Genomic DNA, 26,475 nt, shown 5'->3' on the forward strand with positions numbered 1-26,475 from the left:
ACAACAACAGGCACATAGACCAATGGAACAGAACGAGAACCCAGATATAAATCCATCCACGTATGAGCAGCTGATATTTGACAAAGGACCAGTGTCAGTTAATTGGGGAAAAGATAGTCTTTTTAAAAAATGGTGCTGGCATAACTGGATATCCATTTGCAGAAAAATGAAACAGGACCCATACCTCACACCATGCACAAAAACTAACTCCAAGTGGATCAAAGACCTAAACATAAAGACTAAAACAATAAAGACCATGGAAGAAAAAATAGGGACAACCCTAGGAGCCCTAATGCAAGGCATAAACAGAATACAAAACATTACCAAAAATGATGAAGAGAAACCCGATAACTGGGAGCTCCTAAAAATCAAACACCTATGCTCATCTAAAGACTTCACCAAAAGAGTAAAAAGACCACCTACAGATTGGGAAAGAATTTTCAGCTATGACATCTCAGACCAGCGCCTGATCTCTAAAATCTACATGATTCTGTCAAAACTCAACCACAAAAAGACAAACAACCCAATCAAGAAGTGGGCAAAGGATATGAACACACACTTCACTAAAGAAGATATTCAGGCAGCCAACAGATACATGAGAAAATGCTCTCGATCATTAGCCATTAGAGAATGCAAATTAAAACTACGATGAGATTCCATCTCACACCAACAAGGCTGGCATTAATCCAAAAAACACAAAATAATAAATGTTGGAGAGGCTACGGAGAGATTGGAACTCTTATACACTGCTGGTGGGAATGTAAAATGGTACAACCACTTTGGAAATCTATCTGGCGTTATCTTAAACAGTTAGAAATAGAAGTACCATACAACCCAGAAATCCCACTCCTCGGAATATACCCTAGAGATACAAGAGCCTTCATACAAACAGATACATGCACACCCATGTTTATTGCAGCTCTGTTTACAATAGCAAAAAGTTGGAACCAACCAAGGTGTCCATCAACGGATGAATGGTTAAATAAATTGTGGTATATTCACACAATGGAATACTACGCATCGATAAAGAACAGTGACAAATCTGTGAAACATTTCATAACATGGAGGAACCTGGAAGGCATTATGCTGAGCGAAATTAGTCAGAGGCAAAAGGACAAATATTGTATAAGACCACTATTATAAGATCTTGAGAAATAGTAAAAACTGAGAAGAACACATACTTTTGTGGTTACGAGGGGGGGAGGGAGGGAGGGAGGGAGAGGGTTTTTTTATTGATTAATCAGTAGATAAGAACTGCTTTAGGTGAAGGGAAGGACAACACTCAATACATGGAAGGTCAGCTCAATTGGACTGGACCAAAAGCAAAGAAGTTTCCGGGATAAAATGAATGCTTCAAAGGTCAGCGGAGCAAGGGCGGGGGTCTGGGGACCATGGTTTGAGGGGACTTCTAAGTCAATTGGCAAAATAATTCTATTATGAAAACATTCTGCATCCCACTTTGAAATGTGGCGTCTGGGGTCTTAAATGCTAACAAGCGGCCATCTAAGATGCATCAATTGGTCTCAACCCACCTGGATCAAAGGAAAATGAAGAACACCAAGGTCACACGACAACTAAGAGCCCAAGAGACAGAAAGGGCCACATGAACCAGAGACCTACATCATCCTGAGACCAGAAGAACTAGTTGGTGCCCGGCCACAATCGATGACTGCCCTGACAGGGAGCACAACACAGAACTCCTGAGGGAGCAGGAGATCAGTGGGATGCAGACCCTAAATTCTCATAAAAAGACCATACTTAATGGTCTGAGACTAGAGGAATCCCGGCGGTCATGGTCCCCAGACCTTCTGTTGGCACATGACAGGAACCATCCCCGAAGACAACTCATCAGACATGAAAGGGACTGGTCAGTGGGTGGGAGAGAGATGCTGATGAAGAGTGAGCTAATTATATCAGGTGGACACTTGAGATTGTGTTGGCATCTCTTGTCTGGAGGGGGGATGGGAGGATAGAGAGAGAGGGAAGCTGGCAAAATTGTCACGAAAGGAGAGACTGAAAGGGATGACTCAATAGGGGGAGAGCAAATGGGAGTACGGAGTAAAATGTATGTAAACTTATATGTGACAGACTGATTGGATTTGTAAACGTTCACTTGAAGCTTAATAAAAGTTGTTAATAATAAAAAAAAAAGGGCAGGTCTAGTGATCTACTTTTGAACATTGTCACGCACAGCTTTTCACACAGAAATTGACTCAAAAAGTATTTATGACAAGTCCACCATATGCCATGCACTGTTCGGACACACCAGGGGCAGGTGTGGTGCAGTGGTTAAGCACTCAGCTGCTTATTGAAAGCTCGGCAGTTTGAACCCTCCAGCTGCTCCACAGATGTGGCAGTCTGCTGCTGTAAAGATTACAGCCTTGGAGACGCCATGGGGTAGTTCTACTCTGTCCTGTAGGGTCACTATGAGTTGGAATCGACTCGACAGATAGTTTTTTTTTTTTGGTTCTAGGCACTGGGGAGACACAGTGAGTAAAACAGAGATCCCTGCTGCCTAGGAGCTGACAGTCTGGTGGAAAGAGAAAGTAAATAAGAAAACAAACAGGTCCTTTTGGATAAGAAGGACTATGAGGGAAGCAGACTAGGTATATCCTTGGGAGAAATGGCTGGGGGGTACTGTAGGTGGGGATTTGGAATGATCCCTCTAGGGAGAGAGCATCTGAGAAGAGCTCAGGACCAAAGGAGGGTGGCCACATACGGAGCTGCTGGGGAAGGTGTTCCAGGCTGAGGGGACAGTAGGCTGAGGGGACAGCAGATGCTAAAACCCTGAGATGGAGAAGACCTTGAGTGTTGTCCTGAGAACACGGCAAGCCAGGAGTCAGAGCAGGGCCCAGGAGAAATGGAATTCCTAAAATGAAGTGCTTAGAGGGTGCTATATGTACGTTAGCAGTGGTGGTTGACCGTAAAAATGGAAGCGAAGCTGCTCTTACGGCAGAAGGCTGTTGTCAGTCCACGTGACATAATTTTTTTTTTTTCAAGTACTTCCAATATTGCCTGGCAAATATGAAAAGTTCAGTAAGTGCTCACAATTACTGGCATTAGGTAGGGACCAGTTCCTGAGGGAGGCAATGGCAGTTCAGTGGTAGAAGTCTCACCTCCCATATGGGAGACCAGTGTTCTACTCCTGGACAACGCACCTAATGCACGGCCACCACCCATCTGCCAGTGGAGGCTTGCATGTTGCTATGATGCTGAGCAGGTTTCAGTGGAGCCTTCAGACTAAGACGGACTAGGAAGAAAGAGCTGGTGATCTACTTCTGAAAATCAGCCAGTGAAAACTCTACAGATCACAGCAGTCTGATCCCCAACTGACCATGGGGATGTTGCAGGACTGGGCAGTGTTTCCTCCTGCTGTGCACTGGGGTCACCATGAGTCAGGGGCTAACTCAAAGGCAAACATCAACAGTTCCTGTGGTGTCCTGGAGGACCCGTTTTAGGATTGTAAACGGAAAGGGAAGCCGTGGGTGGTTAAATTGTGCCTTGGCAGTATCTGACTTGGATTTTTCGAAGATTATGCTGATTGCTGGGTGTAGATGGGTGTGTGGATGTGAGGCAGGGCAGGCCAAGAGAGGAGAGGGAGAGAACATGCTGTAGAAGCAGGACGAGTAGGAGATGCTGCCTTGGATAGGGTGGGATCCGTGCAGATGGAGAGAAGAGGTCAAACCTGACCTGGGGTGTGTTTGGGAGACATATCGGTTGTTAGGTGGCAGCTGTCTAAGATCACTCCTTCATCCACCAACTGCATCCTGCCTCCTCAACCATAGCACAGAGCTCTGGGGCTGGAATCTCAGTGGAGGACTGGAAACTGCCGGTCAGGTGAACAAATCCTGAACGTCACTGGAAACCCATGCAGAATGACCTGCACTCACTCAAAAACTCCCAGCACCCTGCTTTCATGCAAGCCAGGCTGCATTACGTAGGAGTTTATGACCTGTGGTTTGCATTATCAGGGACAAGGTAAACTTGGATAAATAGTTATGGATAGAAACTCAACAGGCAGTGGATAATAAATGGTACACAGAACTCTTTCAAACCTCACAATCTTTTAAACCTTAAGTTTTTGTACAAGCTCACTTCTTGAGCACTAAGAGAAGTGTGTATGTTTCATCCTATTTTTCTGTTTTCACACATTCAGAATGTGAAGACCCACAGACCAGGTGGCAGATTGAATTACTGGTCCCAATTCTTCACCCTCCCACCCCCACCCCGCCCCGGTGGTGGGATTATATATCTACTCTGTCACGGCTTCGGTGGGCGGCAGATGCTTTTTTCACCTATTAACTTTGGGTTTAGCCATGTGACTTGCATTGGCCAAGGGGGCGTTAGTGGAGGTGGCCCAGCAGAGGCTTGAGATGTGCTGGGAACATGCTCTGGGTAGCCCGTCAGTCTCAGAAGAGAACACGAACCTGAATCAAACCTGCAAGACCAGCTCTACACCAGCCAACCCAGAGACCCATGAAAAATAGATGTTTGTTGTTATTTGCCAGGGAGATTGTATGTTACCTAACAGTAGTTGACCAGTACTGACATGATAATAAAGATCATTTATGCAATGCTCATGGTGTGTCAGGCACTATGCTGGCCATTTTACCTGGAGCCTCCTATATAACCCAGACTGACTACATATCTAAGACACAGGTGTTATCATCTCCATTTTACAGATGAAACTGGGGCTCAGAAGGTTGAAGCAACTTGTCCACAGTCATGGCTAATAGATGAAAGAATCAAGATTCAAATTCAGGTTTATCTCCAAAGCTCACGTTGTGCCTCAAACTTGTTTCTCTACGGAGCCAAAAGAATGGTAGCATGGCCCCACTCGTGAAGATGTTAGAAACACTCTATGTCTATTAGTTCTAATACCCTGGATTAGTAAAGTGAATCATCTTATTTCATGATTTTATTTCCTTCAAAGTGCACTGCACGACTTGGCTGTCTTTTTCAAATTATGACTGAGCTGTTCATCTAGACATGCCAAAGAAGATGGCCCTGCCCACAACAGTGACCAGGCCTTTCAAAAGAAGACTCGATGCCATGCCTGCCTCATCACCAAACACAGGTGAATGCTGCACCTACAGGTGTGTCCCATGGCCACCTGTTTAACTGTGAGATGTCATGTGCCGGGAGAGATGGTGGCGCTCCTGGAAGTGCTCGTGGCAGACAGGGCATGCGAGGGCCTCTTCTCCCTGCTTCTTAGAATGCAAGTCAGGCCCTGCATGCTCCCTCTTGTGATGGGACCGCATGTGGAAGACCAGGTCAGATGTCAGGTGAAAGGAGAGGCTGCATTTTGCACACCAGTTCTGGGTGCACAAGCCCAGTTTGGTGAACGTGAGTGGCACGTGGGTCAATGAGGAAGCAGAGGAGAGGCAGGAGGGCATGGGTATCTGGGCCACCTTGTGCTTCAGCCACAGCGTGGAGCCACCCAGGAAAGCACTGGAGAGTAGAACATTCTGTGGCAACATCTGTAAGTTCCAGAAATCACCTATACAAAAGTTGGCATTTGAAAATTGACTCCAATGAGGCAGGTCTGCAGAGCTGGTGATTCCTGACAGGTCTCCTGGGGAATCTGCAGATTGGTTGGCTGGGAAGACAGGGGGTGGCCCAGGCTTCTCTGCTGGACACTTGGTTGGTTTGCTGAAGGCGCTTCTCTGCCCGCCTCGGGCTCTGCTGGGCCACACAGAGACGACCGTGTTGCCCACTGGGCACGCGGGGACATCTTGGGTCAGCTGCTGGCAGCCAGGCTGGGCTGTGGGGTCATTATGCTCTCTCCTCTGGGCCTGATTGCCCCCCAGCCTCTCCTTAAGCTGCTGCGCCTCCATGAAGGCACTCTGCCTTTGCTTCTGGAGTGCTTCCCGGGGCAGCAGTTTTCCCAGTTGGAACTTGCCTGGGTCCGCCAACAGCACCAGTTCAGCACAGGCTGCCTCTCGGCCCCCACTGCCTGTGCCAGCCGCAGGGCCCAGGTGGTTGGTTTTCTCAAGCAGCACTGGCTTGCAGCCCTGGCCTGGCTCAGGTTCTCTCAGTCCCCACCTGATCTCAGCCAGAGGAGTTGGGGGAGACTCTTTTCCAGTAGCCTTCTGGATTATAGGTCCTTGGCCAGTGTAGCACGGTGGGTCACTCCACTGGCCGTTGGTCTTTAGGGCAGTTGGGCTCTGGAGGGTGGAACTGGGTAACTCCATGGGATGGCTGGACCACATGGCTCTGCAGAGAGAGGAAGCAACAGGCAGTAAGAATGGCATGGTTCAGAAGCACATTGTGTCATGGTGCCTGTGGCTACCTTACCATGGCTCACCCCAGGCCTCTCTCTCTAGGGCCATATACTGACCAGGAACATGACCTCTGGGGACAGACAAAGGTTTGAGTTGCTAGTTGTGTGGCATTAGACAAGGCGCTTGGTTTTCTGACTTTTGTTCGGTGCCTGCAAAACGGGAGTAATGACCATTGCTCCTCTGAGGTAAGTGAGTGCTTAGATGCCATTGGATTCTAGAGCCCAGGATCCCAGAGCAGCAGCTGAGGGTGAGGGTGGGTGTCTTATCTAGTACTGCTATAACAGAAATATCACAAGTGGATGGCTTTAACAATCAGAAATTTATTTTCTCACAGTTTATGAGGCTAGAAGTCCAAATTCAGAGTACCAGTTCTTAGGAGAAAGCTTTCTCTATTGGCTCTGGAGGAAGGTCCTTTTCTCTTCAGCTTCTGTCCTGGTTCCCTGGAGATCTCCATGTGTCTTGGCATCTGTCTTACCCCATCTCTGCTTGCTTGGCGCATTTAATCTCTTTTATATCTCAAAAGAGATTGACTCAAGACACACCCTAAACTGATCCTGTCTCATTAACATAACAAAGACAACCCATTTCCAAATGGGATTATAACCATAGGCATAGAGGTCAGGATTTACAACACATATTTTTGGAGGACACAGTTCAATCCCTAACAGTGGGGAAGGAGATCTCCCTGAAAAACACACGGAGCAGCAGCCTCAAGAGAAAGATACCAGGTCCAGACACACAGACAGCAAAGGTAGAAGTGGCTGCTTGTAAGCCATCAGGCAAGAGGTAACTGTGGTTCCATGGCAGAATTCTTGTGGGAGACCAGGGTTCGATGACAGGCTGATCACCTCATATGGAGCCACCACGCATCTGTCAGTGGAGGCTTGCGTGGTGCTATGACGCTGAACGTGTTTCAGTGGCACTTTCAGACTGACAGACTAGGAGGAAAGGCCTGGGGATCTACATCCAAAAACCAGCTAATGAAAACCCTATGCAGTACAACAGTCCAATCCCACTGTGCATGGGGTCACCATGAGTCAGGGCTGACTCCACAGCTATCAACAACAAGTAATCAGGTTAAGGCTGTTTGCCAGGCTGAGAAAGAGAGAGGTTAGAAGGGAGTGAAGGGAGCCTGCTCAGGGAGAAGCAACTGGGCCTCTAGGACCCTTCCAGGCCTATCTGTCATAGCAGACTCCAGCACTTGGAAGCCGAGCATAATAAGCTCTATGGCCCCACCTGGGCTTAGGCCACCCTGGCGTAAGTGTGGCCAGGCACAGTTGGTAGTTACAGCACGAAGAAATCATAGTGTTTGGAGGACTGTTAACTTGTACAGTTCCTTCTCCTCATGGTGCCCCTCTCTGCTCTAACTTCAACCCTTTACTCCTTGACTACTCAACCTGTCTCCCATCCCAGCAGCCCTCTACCTCATGTGCCCTTGGCTTTTGTTTTATCTCCTTCCGTTTTCTTAGAGTTTGGCTTCTTGGAAGAGTCATGTGTGCTCCATACCTCCACTCTCCCCCATCACACCCCAGTCCCAGGCGAAGAGTCCTACTGCTACCAAACCTGCTCTGGCCGAGACGGCCAACAAGATTGTCCAAACAGTGCCTGTGTTTCACCCTCATTCATCCTTGCCCAAGAGGCTTCTCGGAGTACCTGGCTGGTCCTTGTGTGCTGTTGCAGGACTTGCTGTGCACATGGACAGCCTTGTTCTCCATCAGACTATGAGTGCCGGATCCTCCTCAAAGCTCAGCAGGGACCCTACCTCCTCCCTGAACCTTCCCAACCCTCTCAGATATAGAGGATTTCTCCTCTCCCATGACACTGCTGTCCAGGTACCAATGTCCTGCATTTATCATGTGTGGTTAACTGGCAGCCTTTTTAGAGGCCCCACATATGGGTTTACCTCCAAGTCTGCAGCACTTTGTGAGGCCTGGAACAGCGTAGGTGCTCAGGAAACATTGGTGAATGAGTGGATGAGGTGACAAGAGACTGGTTTAACAACTGCTAGAAAGACGTCAATGCCATCCTCACGTTTGCATAGAGGGTACTACGGCCACGCAGTGTTCTTGTAGGACCCAAGGGCCTGTGGAACAGAGAGAGGCCAGGGAGCACCCTGTCTTTGAGGCTCCCCACTTTCCCTGCCATCCTGAACCTGAGGCCCTGCTGGTCCACAGCTCAGTGGAAGGGCATACTTACCTTTCTAACCCTGACAGAAGATCCAAAGGTTAGGCCCCACCAAAACTCTTTATCCCCTTCCCATCTCTTCATCTCTCCTTGGTCCTAGTTCCGTCCCCAGTGAAATCTATTCAGTCTTTTCTCATAGAAGAAACAACACAGGGTCAGTGACAGAGAAAAATGTTGAATGGCCTATAGTGTTGAGAGCCACGTTGAGAGTAGGAGCCACTCAAGGAGTTCAGATACTGAAAGTGCTCTTCCTTCAGATGATGGGCTGACCACACTTTGATCACAGCTAAAAGGTAGATTGAGGGGGCTGGTCTGCTTGACAGGAGAATGAAAAAGGTCATTGGAGTTATTGTTTATAGTAGTGAAAAAGAGCAAACAACCAAATGCCTAACTATGCGAGATGAAAAGCTATTCAGCCTTGGAAAGTGATGTTTACCTATGTTTATAATATCGAGGAGGGAAAAGGACAAAAAGACGATATATTTGGTGTAATCAATTCTGCACAAAAAATGGAAAAAACCTTGAAAGTTAACATACAGAAATGGCAATGTTTCATTTCTCATTGATTCAGCATGCATTTATTTACTGAGTGCCTCCTCAGTGTTGAGGTGACAACAGTGACAAGGCAGTCCTGGGCTCTGCTCAGTAGGACACTGAGAGCGGACCTGTGCGTGTGGTGTTACCAACAGCCAAGTGCAGCATTTGAGAAGAGTCCTGAAAACTGAGGAGGGGCTGCCTAGGGGTCAAAAAGGTGGATTCTGCATAGCAGAAGGAGAAGCCAGTGTGCTTCTGTGGAGTGGGGAACATGAAAGAAGTTCAGGGAGCTGGGAGAAGTACAGGGCTGCTGGAGGGAGTGGGCCAGGGGGTGAGGACACAGGGTCAGGGAGGCAACCTGATTGTTCTTATAGTTAAAAAATTAAACCATGAATTTTTTAAAACTGTGCAATAGCCATCTGCGGTGAATAATTTTACATGGGTTTCACCACATCTTTGATGGGGCCCACGTGAAATTGCTCACTACAGATGATCTGGTAAGCACTGTGCTTACCTTGCCTACTGGATTATCTGTCCCTGAACCACACTGTCATTTATCAAATCTCTGTGACCCAGCAGAATGTGAATAAAGCTTGCCTCCTAACACCATGACAAATGGCATTCTTTAAAAAAAAACAAACTATGCAATAGCATGAAAAAAGATTATACATTGTTAGATACAAGCATGTGTTATTAAACAAAATAGCAAAACTATCTGACCAAATAAACAAACCAAATACACGGAAGGAAATATACTAAAACAGAAACACTATGATAATATTAGTATGATGGAATTTAGGATGATTTTTTTTCTTTTTCTATTTTAAAATTATGCTGGTTTTGTTTTTCTTAAATCAGTAATCAGTTTTAAAAGGAGGCAGTGCCAGGGTTCACTAGATCAACTCAGTCTCTTCCCTACTTGGTCTGGCTTGGAATTCTATAATAGTATTTTTTTTTTTCAATTGCACTTTAAGTGAAAATTTACAAATCAAGTCTCTCACACAAAAATTTATATACATCTTGCTATGTACTCTTAGTTGCTCTCCCCCTGAGGCAGCACACTCCTCCTCTCCACCCTGTATTCCTCGTGTCCATTCAGCCAGCTCCCTTCCCCCTCTGCTTCTCCTCTCCTCTCCAGACAGGAGCTGCCCACATACTCTTATGTGTCTACTTGATCCAAATAGCTCACTCCTCACCAGTATCATTTTCTATCTTATAGTCCAGTCCAATCCCTGCCTGAAGAGTTGACTTTGGGAACGGTTCCTGTCTAGGGCTAACAGTGGGTCTGGGCCCCATGACCTCCGAGGTCCTTCTAGACTCAGTCAGACCATTAAATCTGGTCTTTTTATGAGAATTTGAGGTATACATCCCAGTGTTCTCCTGCTTCATCAGGGATTCTCTGTTGTGTTCCCTGTCACAGTCCTCACCGGTTGTAGCCGGGCACCATCTAGTACTTCTGGTCTCAGGCTGATGTAGTCTCTGATTTATGTGGCACTGTCTCTTGAACTCATAATTACCTTGTGTCTTTGGTGTTCTTCATTCTCCTTTGCTCCAGGTAGGTTGAGACCAATTTATGCACCTTAGATGGCCCCTTATTAGCATATAAGACCCCAGACGCCACTCACCAAAGTGGGATGCAGAATGCTTTCTTAACACATTTTGTTATGCCAGTTAACTTAGATGTCCCCTGAAACCATGGTCCCCAGACCCCCATCCCTGCTACTCTGGCCTTCAAAGCGTTCAGTTGTATTCAGGAAACTTCTTTGCTTTTGGTTTAGTCCAGTTGTGCTGACCTCTGCTGTATTGCATGTGATCTTTCCCCTTACCTAAAACAGTTCTTGTCTACTATCTATTTAGTGAATACCACTCTCCCTCCCTCCCCACCGTTGTAACCAACAAAGAATATTTTCTTCTCTGTTTAAACTATTTGAGTTGTTATAATAGTGGTCTCATACAATATTTGTCCTTTTGCAACTAATTTCACTTAGCATAATGCCTTCCAAATTCCTCCATGTTAAGCGATGTTTCACGGATTCATTATTGTTCTTTATCATTGCGTAATATTCCATTATGTGAATATACCACCCAGAAAAACCAAACCCAGTGCTGTCAAGTCGGTTCTGACTCATAGCGACTCTATAGGACAGGGTAGAACTGCCCCGTAGAGTTTCCAAGGAGCGCCTGGCGGATTTGAACTGCCAACCTTTTGGTTAGCAGCCATAGCACTTAACCACTATGCCACCAGGGTTTCTGTGAATATACCATAATTTATTTATCCATTCGTCCCTTGAGGGGCACCTTGGTTGCTTCCATCTTTTTGCTATTGTAAACAGTGCTGCAATGAACATGAGTGTGCATATATGTTTGTGTAAAGGCTCCTATTTCTCTAGGATATATTTCAAGGAGTGGGATTGCTCGATCATATGGTAGCTCTATTTCTAGCTTTTTAAGGAAGCACCAAATCAATTTCCAAAGTGGCTGTACCATTTTACATTCCCACCAGTAGTGTGTAAGTGTTTCAGTCTCTCCACAACCTCTCCAACATTTAATTTTTTGTGTTCTTTGGATTAATGCCAGCCTTGTTCAGAAGAGATGGTATTTCATTGCCCTTTTGATTTGCATTTCTCTAATGGCTAATGATCATGAGCATTTCCTCATGTCTGTTAGCTACCTGAATGTCTTCTTTGGTGAAGTGTCTGTTCATATCCTTTGCCCATTTTTTAATTGGGTTATTTGCCTTTTTGTTGTTGAGTTTTTGCAGTATCATGTAGATTTTACAGATCGGATGCTGATCGGAAATGTCATAGCTAAAAACTTTTTCCCAGTCTGAAGGTAATCATTTTACTCTTTTGGTGACATCTTTGTATGTGCATAGATGTTTGATTTTTAGGAGCTCTCAGTTATCTAGTTTCTTTTCTGGTGTTTGTGCATTGTTAGTAATGTTTTGTATACTGTTTGTGCCATGTATTAGGGTTCCTAGCATTGTCCCTATTTTTTCTTCCATGATCTTTATCGTTTTAGATGTTGTATTTAGGTCTTTGATCCATTTTGAGTTAGTTTTTGTGCATGGTGTGAGGTATGGGTCTTGTTTCAGTTTTTTCCAGATGAGTGTTCAGTTATGCCAGCACCATTTGTTAAAGAGATTGTCTTTTCCCCATTTAACTGACTTTGGGCCTTTGTCAAATATCAGCAGCTCATATGTGGATGGATTTGATGTCTGGATTCTCAGTTCTGCTCCACTGGTCTATGTATCTGTTGCTGTACCAGTACCAGGCTGTTTTGACTACCATGGCAGTATAATAGGTTCTAAAATAAGGTAGCGTGAGGCCTCCCACATTGTTAATTCTTTTTCAGTAAAGCTTTACTTATCCGGGGCCTCTTTCCCTTCCATATGAAGTTGGTGATTTGTTTCTCCAACTCATTAAAAAATGTCATTGGAATTTGGATCAGAATTGCATTGTATCTATAGATCACTTTTGGCAGAATAGACATTTTTACAATGTTGAGTCTTCCTACCCATGGGCAAGGTGTATTTTTCCGGTTACGTATGTATGTCTCTTTTGGTTTCTCACAGTAGTGTTCTGTAGTTTTCTTTGTATAGGTCTTTTACATCTCTGATTCACTTTATACCTAAGTATTTTATCTTCCTGGGGGTTACTGTAAATGCTGTTGATTTGCTGATTTCCTCTTCTATGTTCCCTTCATTGGTGTAGAGGAATCCAACTGATAAATGTACGTTTATCTTGTATCCTGATACTCTGCTGAACTCTTCTATTAGCTTCAGTAGTTTTCTTGAGGATTCTTTAGGGTTTTCTGTGTATAAGATCATGTCATCTGCAAATAGAGATATTTTTACTTCTTCCTTACCAATCCGGATGCCCTTTATTTCTTTATCTAGCCTAATTGCTCTGGCTAGTACCTCCAGCACAATGTTGGATAAGTGTGGTGATAAAGGGCATTTTTGTCTGGTTCCCATTCTCAGGGGGAATGCTTTCAGATGCTCTTCATTTAGGATGATGTTGGCTGTTGGCTTTGTATAAATGCCCTTTATTATGTTGAGGAATTTTCCTTCTGTTCCTATGTTGCTAAGAGTTTTCATCATGAGTGGGTGTTGAACTTTGTCAAATGCCTTTTCTGCATCAATTGATAAGATCATGTGGTTTTTGTCTGTTTTATTTATATGATGGATTACATTGATTGTTTTTCTAATGTTGAATCATCCCTGCATACCTGGTATGAATCCCACTTCGTCATGGTGAATTGTTTTTTTGATATGTTGTGGAATTTTATCGGCTACTGTTTTGTTGAGGATTTTTGCATCTAAGTTCATGAAGGATATAGATGTATAATTTTCTTTTTTTGTGGTGTATTTACCTGGTTTTGGTATCAGAGATACGCTGGCTTCATAGGATGAGTTTCGGAGTTGTCCATCCTTTTCCATGCTCTGAAATACCTTTAGTAGTAGTGGTGTTAACTCTTCTCTGAAAGTTTGGTAGAATTCTCCAGTGAAGCTGTCAGGGCCAGGGCTTTTTTTGGGGGGGGTGGGGGGTGGGGGGTGGGGTTTAATTATCTTTTCAATCTCTTCTTTTGTTCTGGGTTTATTTAGTTGTTCTACCTCTGTTTGTATTAGTTTAGGTAGGTAGTGTGTTTCTAGAAATTCATCCATTTCTTCTAGGCTTTCGAATCTGTTAAGAGTACAATTTTTCATAGTAATCTGATGATTTTTGTAATTTCCGTTGGGTCTGTTGTAATATTGCCCATCTCGTTACTTATTCAGGGTATTTCCTTCCTCTCCTGCTTTTCTTTTATCAGTTTGGCCAATGGTTTATCAATTTTGTTAATTTTTTCAAAGAACCAGCTTTTGGTCTTGTTAACTCTTTCAAGTATTTTTCTGCCCCTATTTTATTTAATTCTGCTCTAAGAGTCAGAATCGACTTGACAGCACTGGGTTAAGGTTTTTAAGTTAATTTTTATTGTTTGGTTTCTTTTGTTTTCTTTCTGTTTGTTCAAGTTGTACGGATAATTCTTTGGTTTTGGCCTTTTTTTCTTTTTGTATGTGTGCATTTATTGCTAAAACTGACCTCTGAGCACTGCTTTTGCTCTGTCCTGAAGGTTCTGGTAAGATGTGTGTTCATTCTCATTTGATTCTGTAAGTTTCTTTATTCCATCCTTAATTTCTTCTATAACCAAATCGTTTTTGGGCAGGGTGCTGCTCAGTTTCCAAGTGTTTGATTCCTTTTACCTGCTTTCTGTGTTATTGATTTCTGTTTTTATGGCTTTGTGGTCAGGGATGATGCTTTGTAATATTTTGATGTTTTAGACTCTGTTAGGGCTTGCTTTATAACCTAATATGTGGTGTATTCTAGAGAATGTTCCATGTGCATTGGAAAAGAAAGTTTATTTCACTGCTGTTGGATGGAGTGTTCTGTATATGTCTATGAGATCAAGTTGTTTAATTGTGGCATTTAGCTCTTCCGTGTCTTTATCGAGCTTCTTTCTGGATGTTCGGTCCTTCACTGAAAGTGGTATGTTGAAGTCTCCTACTATTACTGTGGAGCTGCCTATCTCACTTTTCAATGCTGTCGGAGTTTATGTATCTTGAAGCCCTGTCATTAGGTGCCTATTTAATATGGTTATACCCTCCTGGTTTATTGTCCCTTTAATCATTATATAGTGTCCTTCTTTATCCTTTGTAGCGTATTTAACTTTAAAGTCTATTTTGTCAGAAATTAGTCACTCCTGGTCTTTTTTGATTGTTGTTTGCTTGATTTTTTTTTCATCCTTTGAGTTTTAGTTTGTTTGTGTCTTTAAGTCTAAGGTGTGTCTCTTGTAGGCAGCATATAGACGGATTGTGTTTTTTATCCATTCTGCAACTCTCCATCTCTTTATTGGTACATTTAGTTCATTTACATTCAACTAATTATGGATAGGTATGAGTTTAGTTCTGTCATTTTGATGTCTTTTTGTGTGTGTTGTTGACAGCTTCTTTTTTCACTTTTTTTGTGCCGAGTAGTTTTTCTTTATATATTGTCTTTTCCCCCTTTTCTTTGTTGTTGATTTTTTTTTTTTTTTGCTGAGTCTTTATGTTTTTCTTGTATTTTATTTTGATGTGTAAGATTGTTAGTGTCCTTTGTGGTTACCTTAATATTTACGCCTATTTTTCCAAGTTTAAACCTAACTTTTATTTCTTTATATCACCTTGACCTCCTCGCCATAGGAAAGATCTATGACTACATTTCTTTGTCCCTCTTTATTGATTTAATGTTTTCCATAATGACATCGCTGTTTCCCCACTTTGAGCATTTTTTTATCTTAATATATTTTTGTGATTTCCCTGTCTGGGTTGATATCTAGTTGTTCTGTCCTGTGTTCTAGTCTTGGGTTGATATTATTGTCTAACCAGAGAATTCCCTTTAGTGTTGTAGTTTTGGTTTGGTTTTCACAAATTCCCTAAATTTCTGTTTATCTGGAAATGTCCTAATTTTGCCTTTTATCTGACAGTTTTACTGGATAGATATATGATTCTTGGCAAGCATTTTTTTCCTTCAGTGCTTTATATAAGTCGTCCCATTGCCTTCTTGCCTACATGGTTTCTACCGAGTAGTCCGAGCTTATTTTTACTGACTCTCCTTTGTAGGTGACTTTTCGTTTATCCTGAGCTGCTCTTAAAATTTTCCCTTTATCTTTGGTTTTGGGAAGTTTGATTATAATACGTTTTGTTGACTTTCTTTTGAGGTCTACCTTACGTGGCGTTCTACGAACATCTTGGATAGATACTTGTTTCTCTCTTATTATACCAGGGAAGTTTTCTGCCAACGAGTCTTCAACAATTCGCTCCATATTTTCTGTTCTCCCTCCCTTTCTGGTACTCCAATCTCTCCTAGGTTATTTCTCTTGATAGACTCCCACATGGCAAAGTGGTTTCAAACATCAAAAAACTGCCTCTACCACACAGCTGGAACAGCTGAAGTCAGATCTCAAGCCCATATACCGTTAAGAGTCTGCCATCAATGGCCTCAGCTTCTGAAATGGGCCCACACAGATCCACGCAGGGGTGAAAGGTATTCAAAGTCTGCAGACTGTTTGTGCCGGGACAGGAGCCACTTCTGTCCTGAGCTCCCCAGCTTAGGGGAGCTGGCAGATTATCTTTTCCCCCAATTGTTAATTTATTCCTTCTCCAAGGCCAGGAGCATGGCTTAGGATGTGCAGCAGGACCTATCTCAGGCCCAGGTAAATTGACAGCCACTGAAGCCTGCTTGGGGGTCAGGGACATGGTAAAATCGACATAAGTACTTACATTTTGCCGTGAGCGCTGTTCTTCTCCGATTCTGGAGGGGTGAGTAGAGTGTGCGGCTCATTGTTCTCCGTGAGGAAACCGCATCCTGAACGCTACCGCCAGCCCCGCTGCCGTCACGCCAGGGGATTGTGCCTGAGGGGCGCTGGTTCCTGCGGAGTCAGGTCCGGAAACTCCTCGTGGCTTCTGAACTATCTCTCCCTCCCCTTGCCACTCAGTCTGATTTCCTAGCCTTGCCTTTGATGTTCAGGGCTCCTAGCTTGTTATATATATATAATTGTTTCACTTGTTTTTTCAGGTCTTTGTTGTAAGAGGGATCACCAGAAGCATCTGACTATGCCGCCATCTTGGCCCCGTCTCCTGTAATAGTGGTGCAGCAGTTAAGCACTTGGCTGCTGAAAGGCTGGTGCTTCGAACCTACCCAGCTACCCAATTACTCCATGGGAGAAAGGCCTGGAGATCTGCTACCATAAAGATTACAGACTAGAAAACCCTATGGGGCAGTTCTTCTCTTTCACAAGCGGTCACTGTGAGTTGAAATCAGTTTGATGACACATAACAAGAACATTCTCATAGCTCAGTGAAACTGTTTTGATTTCAGGGGATGCTACTTTCCCATCTGCTCTGGGAAATAATCATTAGGTAAATTTTCCTCTCGTCATCATTACCACCCCTTGGGAAAGAGACATTCTATCCCCACTCCCCAGAGTGGACTGTTGTAGTTGGAATCTCTGGGGAGCCAAGAGGTCTGAAAGCCAGTCCAGGGCCCTTCCTGCTGGCTGTACAGTGGGCTGGGGGCTTGTTGTTAGCTTCTGGGTCCATCTCACACTACCTGGAGAGACCTACTCCCAAGCCTGGCTGGGGTTTGAACAAGCATCCCCATGAGCTCCACAGGCAAAAGGAGAGCTTTAGACTACAGGGTGGGGGGGAATGTTCAAGCTCTCAGAATAGCTTAGCTTTTGAACAATGTGTGGTTCACTTGATTCGTTCATTCAGTATACATGCCTAAAGCACCTATTATGTGCCAGGCTCCAGTTTATATAAGACTGGTGGTTAACACACTGAGAGAATTCCAAGTTGTTCAAGATGGTGGGAGAGTAGGGTGAGGTGGGAGGTGAATGGGAGCCAAGCTCCAGCGTGTCCTAGAGGCCTCACTTGGAATTTAGAGCAGGAAGTCTGACACATGAATGCCAGTCCTGGTGCATGCCAAATGAAATATCCAAGGTAGGCTCGATCAGAAACAGCAGCCCCAGACTTGCCAAGGATTGGATGCAGACGAACATGGCGATGAAATGCTGCAGGCACAGATCCTTAGGCTCCTGGCCAACACCATAGCTGGCCATGCTGAATGGAGTAACATGTGACCAGGCCTTTGTTGGAAGCTCAGGGCTCCTTTGCTTTCTAAGCATGGGAAAGCTGGAGCTCTGGGCCAAGCACAGGTTAAGAAAAATATTGAGAAAAAAGAGAAACTACATAAAGATGCCTAGCCCCAAACCTTTCCCCACCTGTACCATGGCCCTCAAATTCCTCCAGGGATCCCTAGCCACAAAAATACTAGAAAAAGCTGGCTCAGAAAATTCTTGAAAATTTACCAATTGGCTCTCACAAGCCACCATGAGCTGAGTCCAGCCCAGAAAACCTTTATAACTCACAGGATGCTGGGGAGAGAGAAGAGACCATTTGAGGGACATAGTTCTATGGTTGTGTCCCCTCAGCCTTCCCACAGAGTGAGCTTTATATGTGCCACAACGACAGGTTCTGCTGATTGGTTCAATCCACAACTATTCCTGACTCCTCACTTGGCTCTCCTGCAATGTAGACATGATATTCATTCATTTATTCAATAATTAGCTATCTCTGCTAGTCCTGGAGGCAGAATGGTGAATATTACAGAGCTCCTACTTCCTCAAAAACTCACAGTAAGGAAAGAAAATGCCTAGTTATAACAGGGCTGACAAAAGCACTGCATTAGAGGTGCAGGGGAAACACTGCAAGGTCAGGGATGGGGAACCACTGACCATGCAGTGCCAGGGGGGCTGAGGAATGCCCCACTGAGGAAGTGACATTAATTCTGGGTTTTGATGGCTGAATTGGGGCTCACCAAGCCAGACGGTGAAAATGTATAGGCAAAGTCGTAGCAGAAAAGAAGGGTTGGGCATGCTCTAGCCATAAGGAGAAGGTCAAGGGACAGGAGCCCAGCAAGACATAGAAGCCCCCTAATGCTAACATCCTATTCACTCTAAGCCAGACCTGGCCCAATTGTGAAATCCAGCTCCGCTAGATGGTAGGGAAGAAAAAGGGGTGAGGGTCAGAGTCAGGGCTGAAGAGTTGCACAGCTCCTTCTACTGAAGAACACCAACTCCTTGACATCTGTCATGGATTGAATTGTGGTATTTCTGTTATAGCAGCACCAGATGACTACGACAACAGCCAATAACGCTCATGTCTTCATGCTACCCTATAGATAACTTCCCTGGGCGTGTAACTCTTCCTTGGGTGCAGACTTCCAGGGGACCCTCAGAAAGCTGATTATGAAGTTAAACTTATCTGCAGCAAACACCAAGAGGGTTACCAAGCCAAGCTCAGGGCATAGAAACCAGCATGGGCTGACTGCCCTGGCCACAGAGCCTGTAGCCCTGATATCCTGCTGGACTCGCAGACTCTGGAGAAGGAGACCCCTGGGGACATCATGGGCATGGTAAGCAGCAGCTTCTTGGAAGCTGGACTGAGGGGCCCCTTTTTGCCCCAGATTCATAAACCAGCCAATGGACAGAAGGATTATGTGATCATTATGACAACAGAGGAGTCCTTGGGTGGCACAGTTAAGTACGTCGTTACTAGCTGAAGGGTTGGCAGTTCAAATCCACAGAGTCATCTTGGAAGATAGGTCTGCAGATCTGCTTCTGAAAGGTCACAGCCCTGAAAACTCTGCAGTAATTCCCCTCTGCACACACAGGGTCGTCATGGGTCAGAATTGACTCAATGGCAACTAACAACAAGTGACAATAGTACAGTTCTTGTGCGCAGCAAAAGGTTAACGCACTCCGCTGCTAACTGAAAGGTTGGAGGTTCAAGTTCAACCCAGAGGCACCTCAGAAGAAAGGCCTGGTGATCTACTTCTGAAAAATAAGCCATTGAAAACCCTACGGAGCACAGTTCTACTGACACAGTTGGGGTCGCCAGGAGTCAGAATCGACTCCAAAGCAGCTGGTAATGGTATGACATTAAAGCAGACATCAGATTGCTTTGTTCTGTTTGATGCTACCCAGAATCTTTCCTAATTAAACCCAGTTTCAGTTGGGGAAATTACACGTTTGTTCCCACTACTGGGACTCTCCAAAGCAGCTCAGTCCCTGTCTTTTTCAAGCTTAGTTCTCCAGTCCTCCCATTGACACCATCATCTAGATTTTCCTCTCCTGGCCCTCTGGTATCATTTCTAATTAATTCTCTTGGCTTAAGCTGGCAAGAGCCGGCCTTCGTTGTTTGCATCCACAGAACGCTAACTGCTATAGATGCAATCAACACATGGCGGCTCTAAGCTCTCTTCCATTTCCACCTCCTGGTCTTCAATGCAGAAGAACAGCCGTGGCCTGCCAGGCAACCCCCTTGGACCTGCTGCCCTGGATGGCCTGCCAGAACTCCTGCTGTACCTGCCGGCCCCCTGCAGCAGTTTGCTTATTAACAGAGCCCACACTGCTTTCTTGTGCCACCAGTTCTGACTTGGTGGACAGTGTAATGAGTCTGCACCCTAATTCGGGGCAGCTTTCTTTCCTTGCTGGTAGGCACACTAATGTTTCTCCCCAATCCTCAAGCATTAGGACTCTTTAGGCACCTGGGCACAGAAGCTCTGGCAGGCATGGAGTGATAAAAGCTGGAGCAACAAACACCCTGACAGGTAGGTGGGGGCTGAGCCTAACCCCTGCCCCTGCTCCCACATCTGGGCTGCAGCCACCTCTTCACCAAGCCCTACCCCCAAAGTGAGTCTCCTAACTCCACTTGCCAAAAGTATTCGTTCTTGACTAGCCTTGCACATTAATCCACTTGCTTCTCCTCTGCTTGCCTGTTAAACATTTGTTAGCTGGGTGCTTGTGCCACATAGGTGGAACTGACTTGAGGTGCGCGTAGTGTGGAAGAGAAGACCTAAAAAATCACAGGTGAGGGAAGTGCACGAGTGACAGGGCACTGAGGAGGAGAAGAAAAGAGGAGCAGGTGGGTGAAGAGGAGGAAAGGTAGAAGAAAGAGGAGGAAGATGAGGGAAGAGGAAGACTAGGAGGAAAGCAGCGGGAGGACGAAGAGGAGGAAACATATGCCAGCTCTACCCTTCAGGCCCCTTCCATGGGACCCTTGGGCCTCTGTTTCCTTTGTCATACCATACTGTGTGCTGCCAGGAAGATCAGAGTCATTCCTAACATCTTTGCCACACAATTCTTCAAAGGGGCTGTCACCGGTATCAGAGGTAACAATGTTAACCTATGCTTCCTGCAGAGGTCAAGGCAGCAACAAAGGTCACTGAGTTCCTCGGAGCAAACCATTTGTCCTCAGTCTACCATCTGTCAAACAGGGGTTGGGTTAAATCACTTCTGGTGTCCTGACCTACCGATGTATGATTTCACTGGGAAGGATTCAACTCTGCCCCTGCTGTCCTTCTGGCCTCACTGGCCTCCTGTGTCACCCTCTCCAGATTACCCCATGGGCTGCCATCAAAGCAGCTCAGGCAGCCTTTGCCCACCACTGCTGCACAGGCCATTGACACCAGAACTGTCCAGGGGCACCAGAGCCAGAGATGAGGTAGCCCTCTTCTCTGAACTAAAAACTGGGGCATGTGGTCTACAGTAGGATGGAATGCTTACTATCAGGGTGTTTCAAAATATTAAAATAAAGTCTCTGTTCACTGAACACTCCCTGCATGCCAGATGCTTGATACACCTAATTTCATTTAATTGTCACAACTACATGAAGCAAGTTGCCTGTCTCAACCCAAGTGCATTTATTTGATGTTGATCCTGGGAAACTCAACTTCATGCGCACCCTCAACGGGCAAACAGTACTGCATTTATCTCTAACCCATCAAATGCCATCTTGCCAAACTCACCATAGCACTCTGGTTTTCTGAGACCATTATGGGTCTAGATCGTGCCAACTTCAGATACCCCATTCAGCTTCATAAAATGTTGTAATCTAGTCAATACTCCATAAAGGTTGTCATCCAAATCATAATAAGAATAATAATGAGAAGGAGGAAAAGGAGAACACAAAGGTATTGAACTGGCCAGGGACCTCTGGCACATCACCAGGTCTGAGGGTCATCACTATCAGTCATCAGCACTACTTGAGGTAAGGCAAGTGCCTAGTGAGCCCCTGCCAGCTCCTCTCCTAAGGATGTACAGACCTTGTGTAAGGACGTACAGACCTTCCCTTTATCTAACATCTTTCCCAGTGTCAACCTCAGACTTCAGCCTGTGAGCTTCTTTCTTTGAAAATAAGGCCCCATCCATCTCCAAGCTTCATTCCCCTCTCCTGAGCTCTCAGCTGACACTGCAGATATGTGACCTCAATTTTGGGGCCACTCCATGCCCTGGCAAGTGACTTCTTGGGTCAGGAAAGGTGATCACATACACAGCAGCTCTGCTCCTCCTTTCCTACGTGGACCCACCAGGCTGTTTTCATCTGGAGGACAGTTCTCTGCCAGATGTTCCACAGGCCACAGACCTGCTCCTTCCTTCTTCTCACTACAAAGGCACCAGCTGGCCTAAGCAATGGACGGGACTATGCATTCTTTGCCCTCCTCGCTTTGAATATAGCATTAAAGATCTTGTTCTCCTCTACTCTCCTCAATAGTCTCAGTTCACTACATCAGCCTGAGACCAGAAGAACTAGATGGTGCCTGGCTACAACCAATGACTGCCCTGACAGGGAACACGACAGAGAATCTCTGATGGAGCAGGAGAACAGTGGGATGCAGACTTCAAATTCTTGTAAAAAGGCCAGACTTAATGGCCTGACTGAGACTAGACAGACCCTAGAGTTCATGGTCCCCGCGCTTTCTGTTAGCCCAAGACAGGAACCATTCCCAAACACAACTCTTCAGACAGGGATTGGATTGAACTATAGGATAGAAAATGATACTGGTGAGGAGTGAGCTTTTCGGATCAAGTAGACACCTGAGACTACGTGGGCAGCTCCTGTCTGGAGGGGAGATGAGAAGGCAGAGGGGGACAGAAGCTGGCTGAATGGACATGGAGAATACAGGGTGGAGAGAAGGAGTGTGCTGTCTCATTAGGGGGAGAGCAACTAGGAGTATATAGCAAAGTGTATATAAATTTTTGTATGAGAGACTGACTTGATTTGTAAACTTTTACTTAAAGCACACACACACAAAAAAAGTCTCAGTTCATTCTGGGCTCTCATCCCCTGACACTATTGACTGGTTCTCATTGCTCGAGCATTGTGTGTTTCCTGAGAATGGGCTCCTCTTGTCATTCCTGGCTCTTTTTGGGCTGAGCTCTGCCAGATACCACAGGGACATCTTTCAATATCACCCCACGGTCTTCTTATTTGAAAAGACCTGATTTAATTCTGAGGCTCTCCAACTATTTTCTGAGCTCTTAGACCATGGGATCATGAGTGATGATTTTTGAAACTTTCTAAAGCTGAGCCCCCACCCAAGTCAACAGGTGTCTGAACTTACCCAGTCTTTCCTTCCACAGGTGATACTTGTCCCTAAGGCTCCCAACTCTAGAGAGTCACCAACCAGGGTTCTTCTATTGATGAACACAGCAACTCCTGCATTCTGGGAGATGAAGTGTCAGCTCAAATCCCCCCACTGCATTAAAAGCTTATGTTTCCTTGTTTGTGGCCCACTCCCTGGGCTCTGGCTACAGACTACTGATCATTCCTTCATCTGGAAGCCAAGTTTTCCCATAGTACACTTCTGTTCACACCATAACCCAGGTCCCCCAGGTAACCATCAAGCTTTACATCCACTTAGTAGTTAAGTGCATGGGCTCTAGGGTCAGATGCCTGGATTCAAATTCAGCTTTGCTGTTACTCATTGTGTGGCTTCAGGCAAGCTGCTTATCCTTTCCATGCCTCCATTTGCTCATCTGTAAAACAGGATCCCCACGTTTTACAACTTCACTAGACTGTTGTAAAGATTAATAAATTCACATATCTGAAGTGTTCAAGAGCATGGCTCAATAAATGTTTTTTTTAAAAAAACAAAAGCTAACCAAATCAGTTGCCATCAAATTGATTCCAACTCATGGCAACCACATGTGTACCAGAGTACACCTGGGCTCCACAGGGTTTTCGATGGCTGATTTTTCAGAAGTAGATCACCAGGCCTTTCTTCTAAGGTGTCTCTGGGTGGACTTGAACCTCCAGCCTTTCAGTTAGCAGCCAAGCACTTTTAACTCTTTGTGCCATTCAGGGACACCAATAAATGTTATGTAGTATCAGAATCGACTTGACGGCAATGTGTTTTTTTTTGGTATCAATTTCATTATCACACTTACTGCAAAGGGTTAGTGCCAATCACATGCCTGCCTTCCTCCTATCTGTGCACTTCCAGGAACCACCAGAACCTGGCACACAATAGCTTAATGACCAATGGCCCGGACATTTTCCTTCTTCCCCCTCCATTTACAGAGGAAAGAACTCTTGGCAAACAACTGGAGGGGTTCAGTTTCCTGAAATGTCTGAAGGCACTTCCCACTGCAAGTCAATTGGTCAGGCTTCCACTGTCCTTAGCCATGGCCCAGAAACCAAATCTTATGTGGTGATACCATCTACATGGCCAGCCAGTCCCTTACTGTGTTTGCCTTTGTCTTCAGCTAAAACAAATAAGAGCATAAAAGATCTCCTGTGCTCCCAATCCATTGGTTTCCCTAGTTTCTAGAGATGATTCCCTTTTGAAAGATTCCAAAAAATAATCATCTGTTGAATTCTTCTGCATATGGACTGTGAGGCCCTGGGCTAAGAAGGGGAATACACATGTTTTCTAGGCATACAACTGGTCCTGGCATGCTGAGAAAATTAAACACTGAAGACCTGTTCAAACTTCCCTGGAGGCTGGCTGGTGGGACCCTGGGGCTGGGGAAGAGGAGAGCTTTCCACCCAGCCACCACAGGCTCCACATCCAGCTATGCCTGCACCCCGCCAGCAAAAAAGCCAAGTGCAGAATTCTCAGGACACCCCCAGGCCTGTAGTTAGATTGGCTGAGTCCCAATACAACTCAGCCACATGTGCCCACATAAATCAAAAAACCAAACCCACTGCCATCAAGTCGATTCCAACTCACAGCGACACTAATAAGACAGAGTAGAACTGCCCCATAGAGTTTGCAAGGAGTGCCTGGTGGATTCGAACTGCCGACCTCTTGGTTAGCAGCCGTAGTACTTAACCACTACGCCACCAGGGTTTCCAAGGCAGATGCAATTCCATCACCCACTCAGAAGCCTCAGAGGCTGCAGAAGCAGAGCCAGTGGAAGCAGACGGACAAGCCAGGGCTTCAAAGAGGCCCTACCCTGTGGATTTACAGAGTCAACGCTGGCCAGGACCCTAGAACAAGGAGCATTCTACTAAATGCCTGGGACTGGAAACCTGATGGTGCTATCAGTTGCCTAGCTGCAGCAACATGGACATAATGGGACTGAATTAGGTCCAATAACTCAGGTTCCAGGGGACAAATGGATTTCGGAATTGACTTGACAGCAACGGGTTTGGTTTTTTAAATTTTTATTTCAAGGACCCTGGTGGCGCAATGGTTAAGCGCTCAACTGCTAACCAAAAGGTAAGTGGTTGGAACCCGCCAGCCGCTCCAAGGGAGAAAAGACCTGGTGATCTGCTCCCATAAAGATTCCAAAACCCACTGCCGTCAAATTAATTCCGACTCACAACTACCCTATAGGACAAAGCAGAACTGCCCCATACGATTTCCAAGGCTGTAAATCTTTACGGAGACAGACTGCCACATTTTTCTCCTGCAGAGCGGCTAGTGGGTTCAAACTACCAATCTTTCAGTTAGCAGCTGAGCACTTTAGCCACTGTGCCACCAGGGCTCCTCTCATAAAGATTACAGCCTAAGAAGCCCTATGGGGCAGTTCTACTCTGTCCTATAGGGTCCCTATGAGTTGGAATCAACTTGATGGCACACAATAACAATAAGGATCTTCACTTCAGGGATTATTGCTAAGATTAAACAATGCTCTGTGTACCACAGGTAGTAACAGCCCAAAAAAATGGCAGCTGTTATCACTAATGCAATTAGAGAATAAACACAGATTCTCCACCAGTGGTCATAATTCCAGTGGCAGCCTTCAGGGGAAAGGTCCATTGTTTATATACATCAGGCTGCTCAGTCAGACCCTTCCATGTGCCAACCTCAAAGCACCATCTACTAGAATGGGACACAGTGATGTACTATATGGAGATGCAGCCTACTTAATGAAAGAAAGCATGTTTAAAAGCATTACAGTTCAAGAACTAGGCTTGTATAAAACACATTTGGTGTGGTTATCTATTTTTAAGAAAACCTGTCACCTCCCAGATTTCTGAAAAAGGAAAAAAAAAATTTCTAAGCGAAGTAGACACGATGGTTTTAGATCATTTAAAAAGCATCCCTTCGCCCCTTAGAATTAGGATAAATTGGAGGTTAATGGATAAATGAAGTAAAAGACAATTTAATTCTTCAATCCAGAAAATAGTCTTCTAAATAAAAGTTCCATGCATATATACCTATGAATTTGTCTAGTATTTTTGGATCTAAAGCAAAAAAAAATCAAAAATCTTTCTTTAAACACACTATAATCCTTTTCCATCATATTTAATTTTTGTTCACTTCTTCTGTGTGATTTATCTACTGCCAAAGTTCCTTTTCCATATACATCAACTGAAAAATTAAGCTGAATTAACATTAAAGATCATACTAAACTAAAACAACAGATTATAAGAATTCAAAGCTTCAAGCTTTAGCTGGTAATTAACATCTTTAAAACAAACAAGGATCTTTTTATAATTTAGTATATATATATATTAAGTAGAAGAAGCCCTGGTGACACCATGATTAAAGTGCTCAGCTGTAACCTAAAGGTTGGCGGTTCAAGGCCACGAGCTGCTCCCTGGGAGAAAGACGTAGGAGTCTGCTTCCATAAAGATTTACAGCCTTTGAAATCCTATGGG

At 44.9% G+C, this 26,475-nt stretch overlaps 1 protein-coding gene across 1 annotated transcript; it reads right to left on the reverse strand.

Annotated features, from left to right (window-relative positions):
* Window positions 1-4,384: 4,384 nt before the first annotated feature.
* ZNF488 (zinc finger protein 488) lies at window positions 4,385-6,218 on the reverse strand. Its single transcript, XM_023547202.2, has one exon. The coding sequence runs from the start codon at window positions 6,210-6,212 to the stop codon at window positions 5,118-5,120; it is 1,095 nt and encodes a 364-aa protein (XP_023402970.2). The 5' UTR covers window positions 6,213-6,218; the 3' UTR covers window positions 4,385-5,117.
* Between the last annotated feature and the right edge of the window lie 20,257 nt (window positions 6,219-26,475).

This window comes from Loxodonta africana, chromosome 16 (assembly GCF_030014295.1).
Source record: "Loxodonta africana isolate mLoxAfr1 chromosome 16, mLoxAfr1.hap2, whole genome shotgun sequence".
Lineage (NCBI taxonomy): Eukaryota > Metazoa > Chordata > Mammalia > Proboscidea > Elephantidae > Loxodonta > Loxodonta africana.

Excerpts from the sequence above, each read along its gene's own strand:
- ZNF488 (XM_023547202.2), bottom strand. The coding sequence starts at position 6,212 with ATGTGGTCCAGCCATCCCATGGAGTTACCCAGTTCCACCCTCCAGAGC.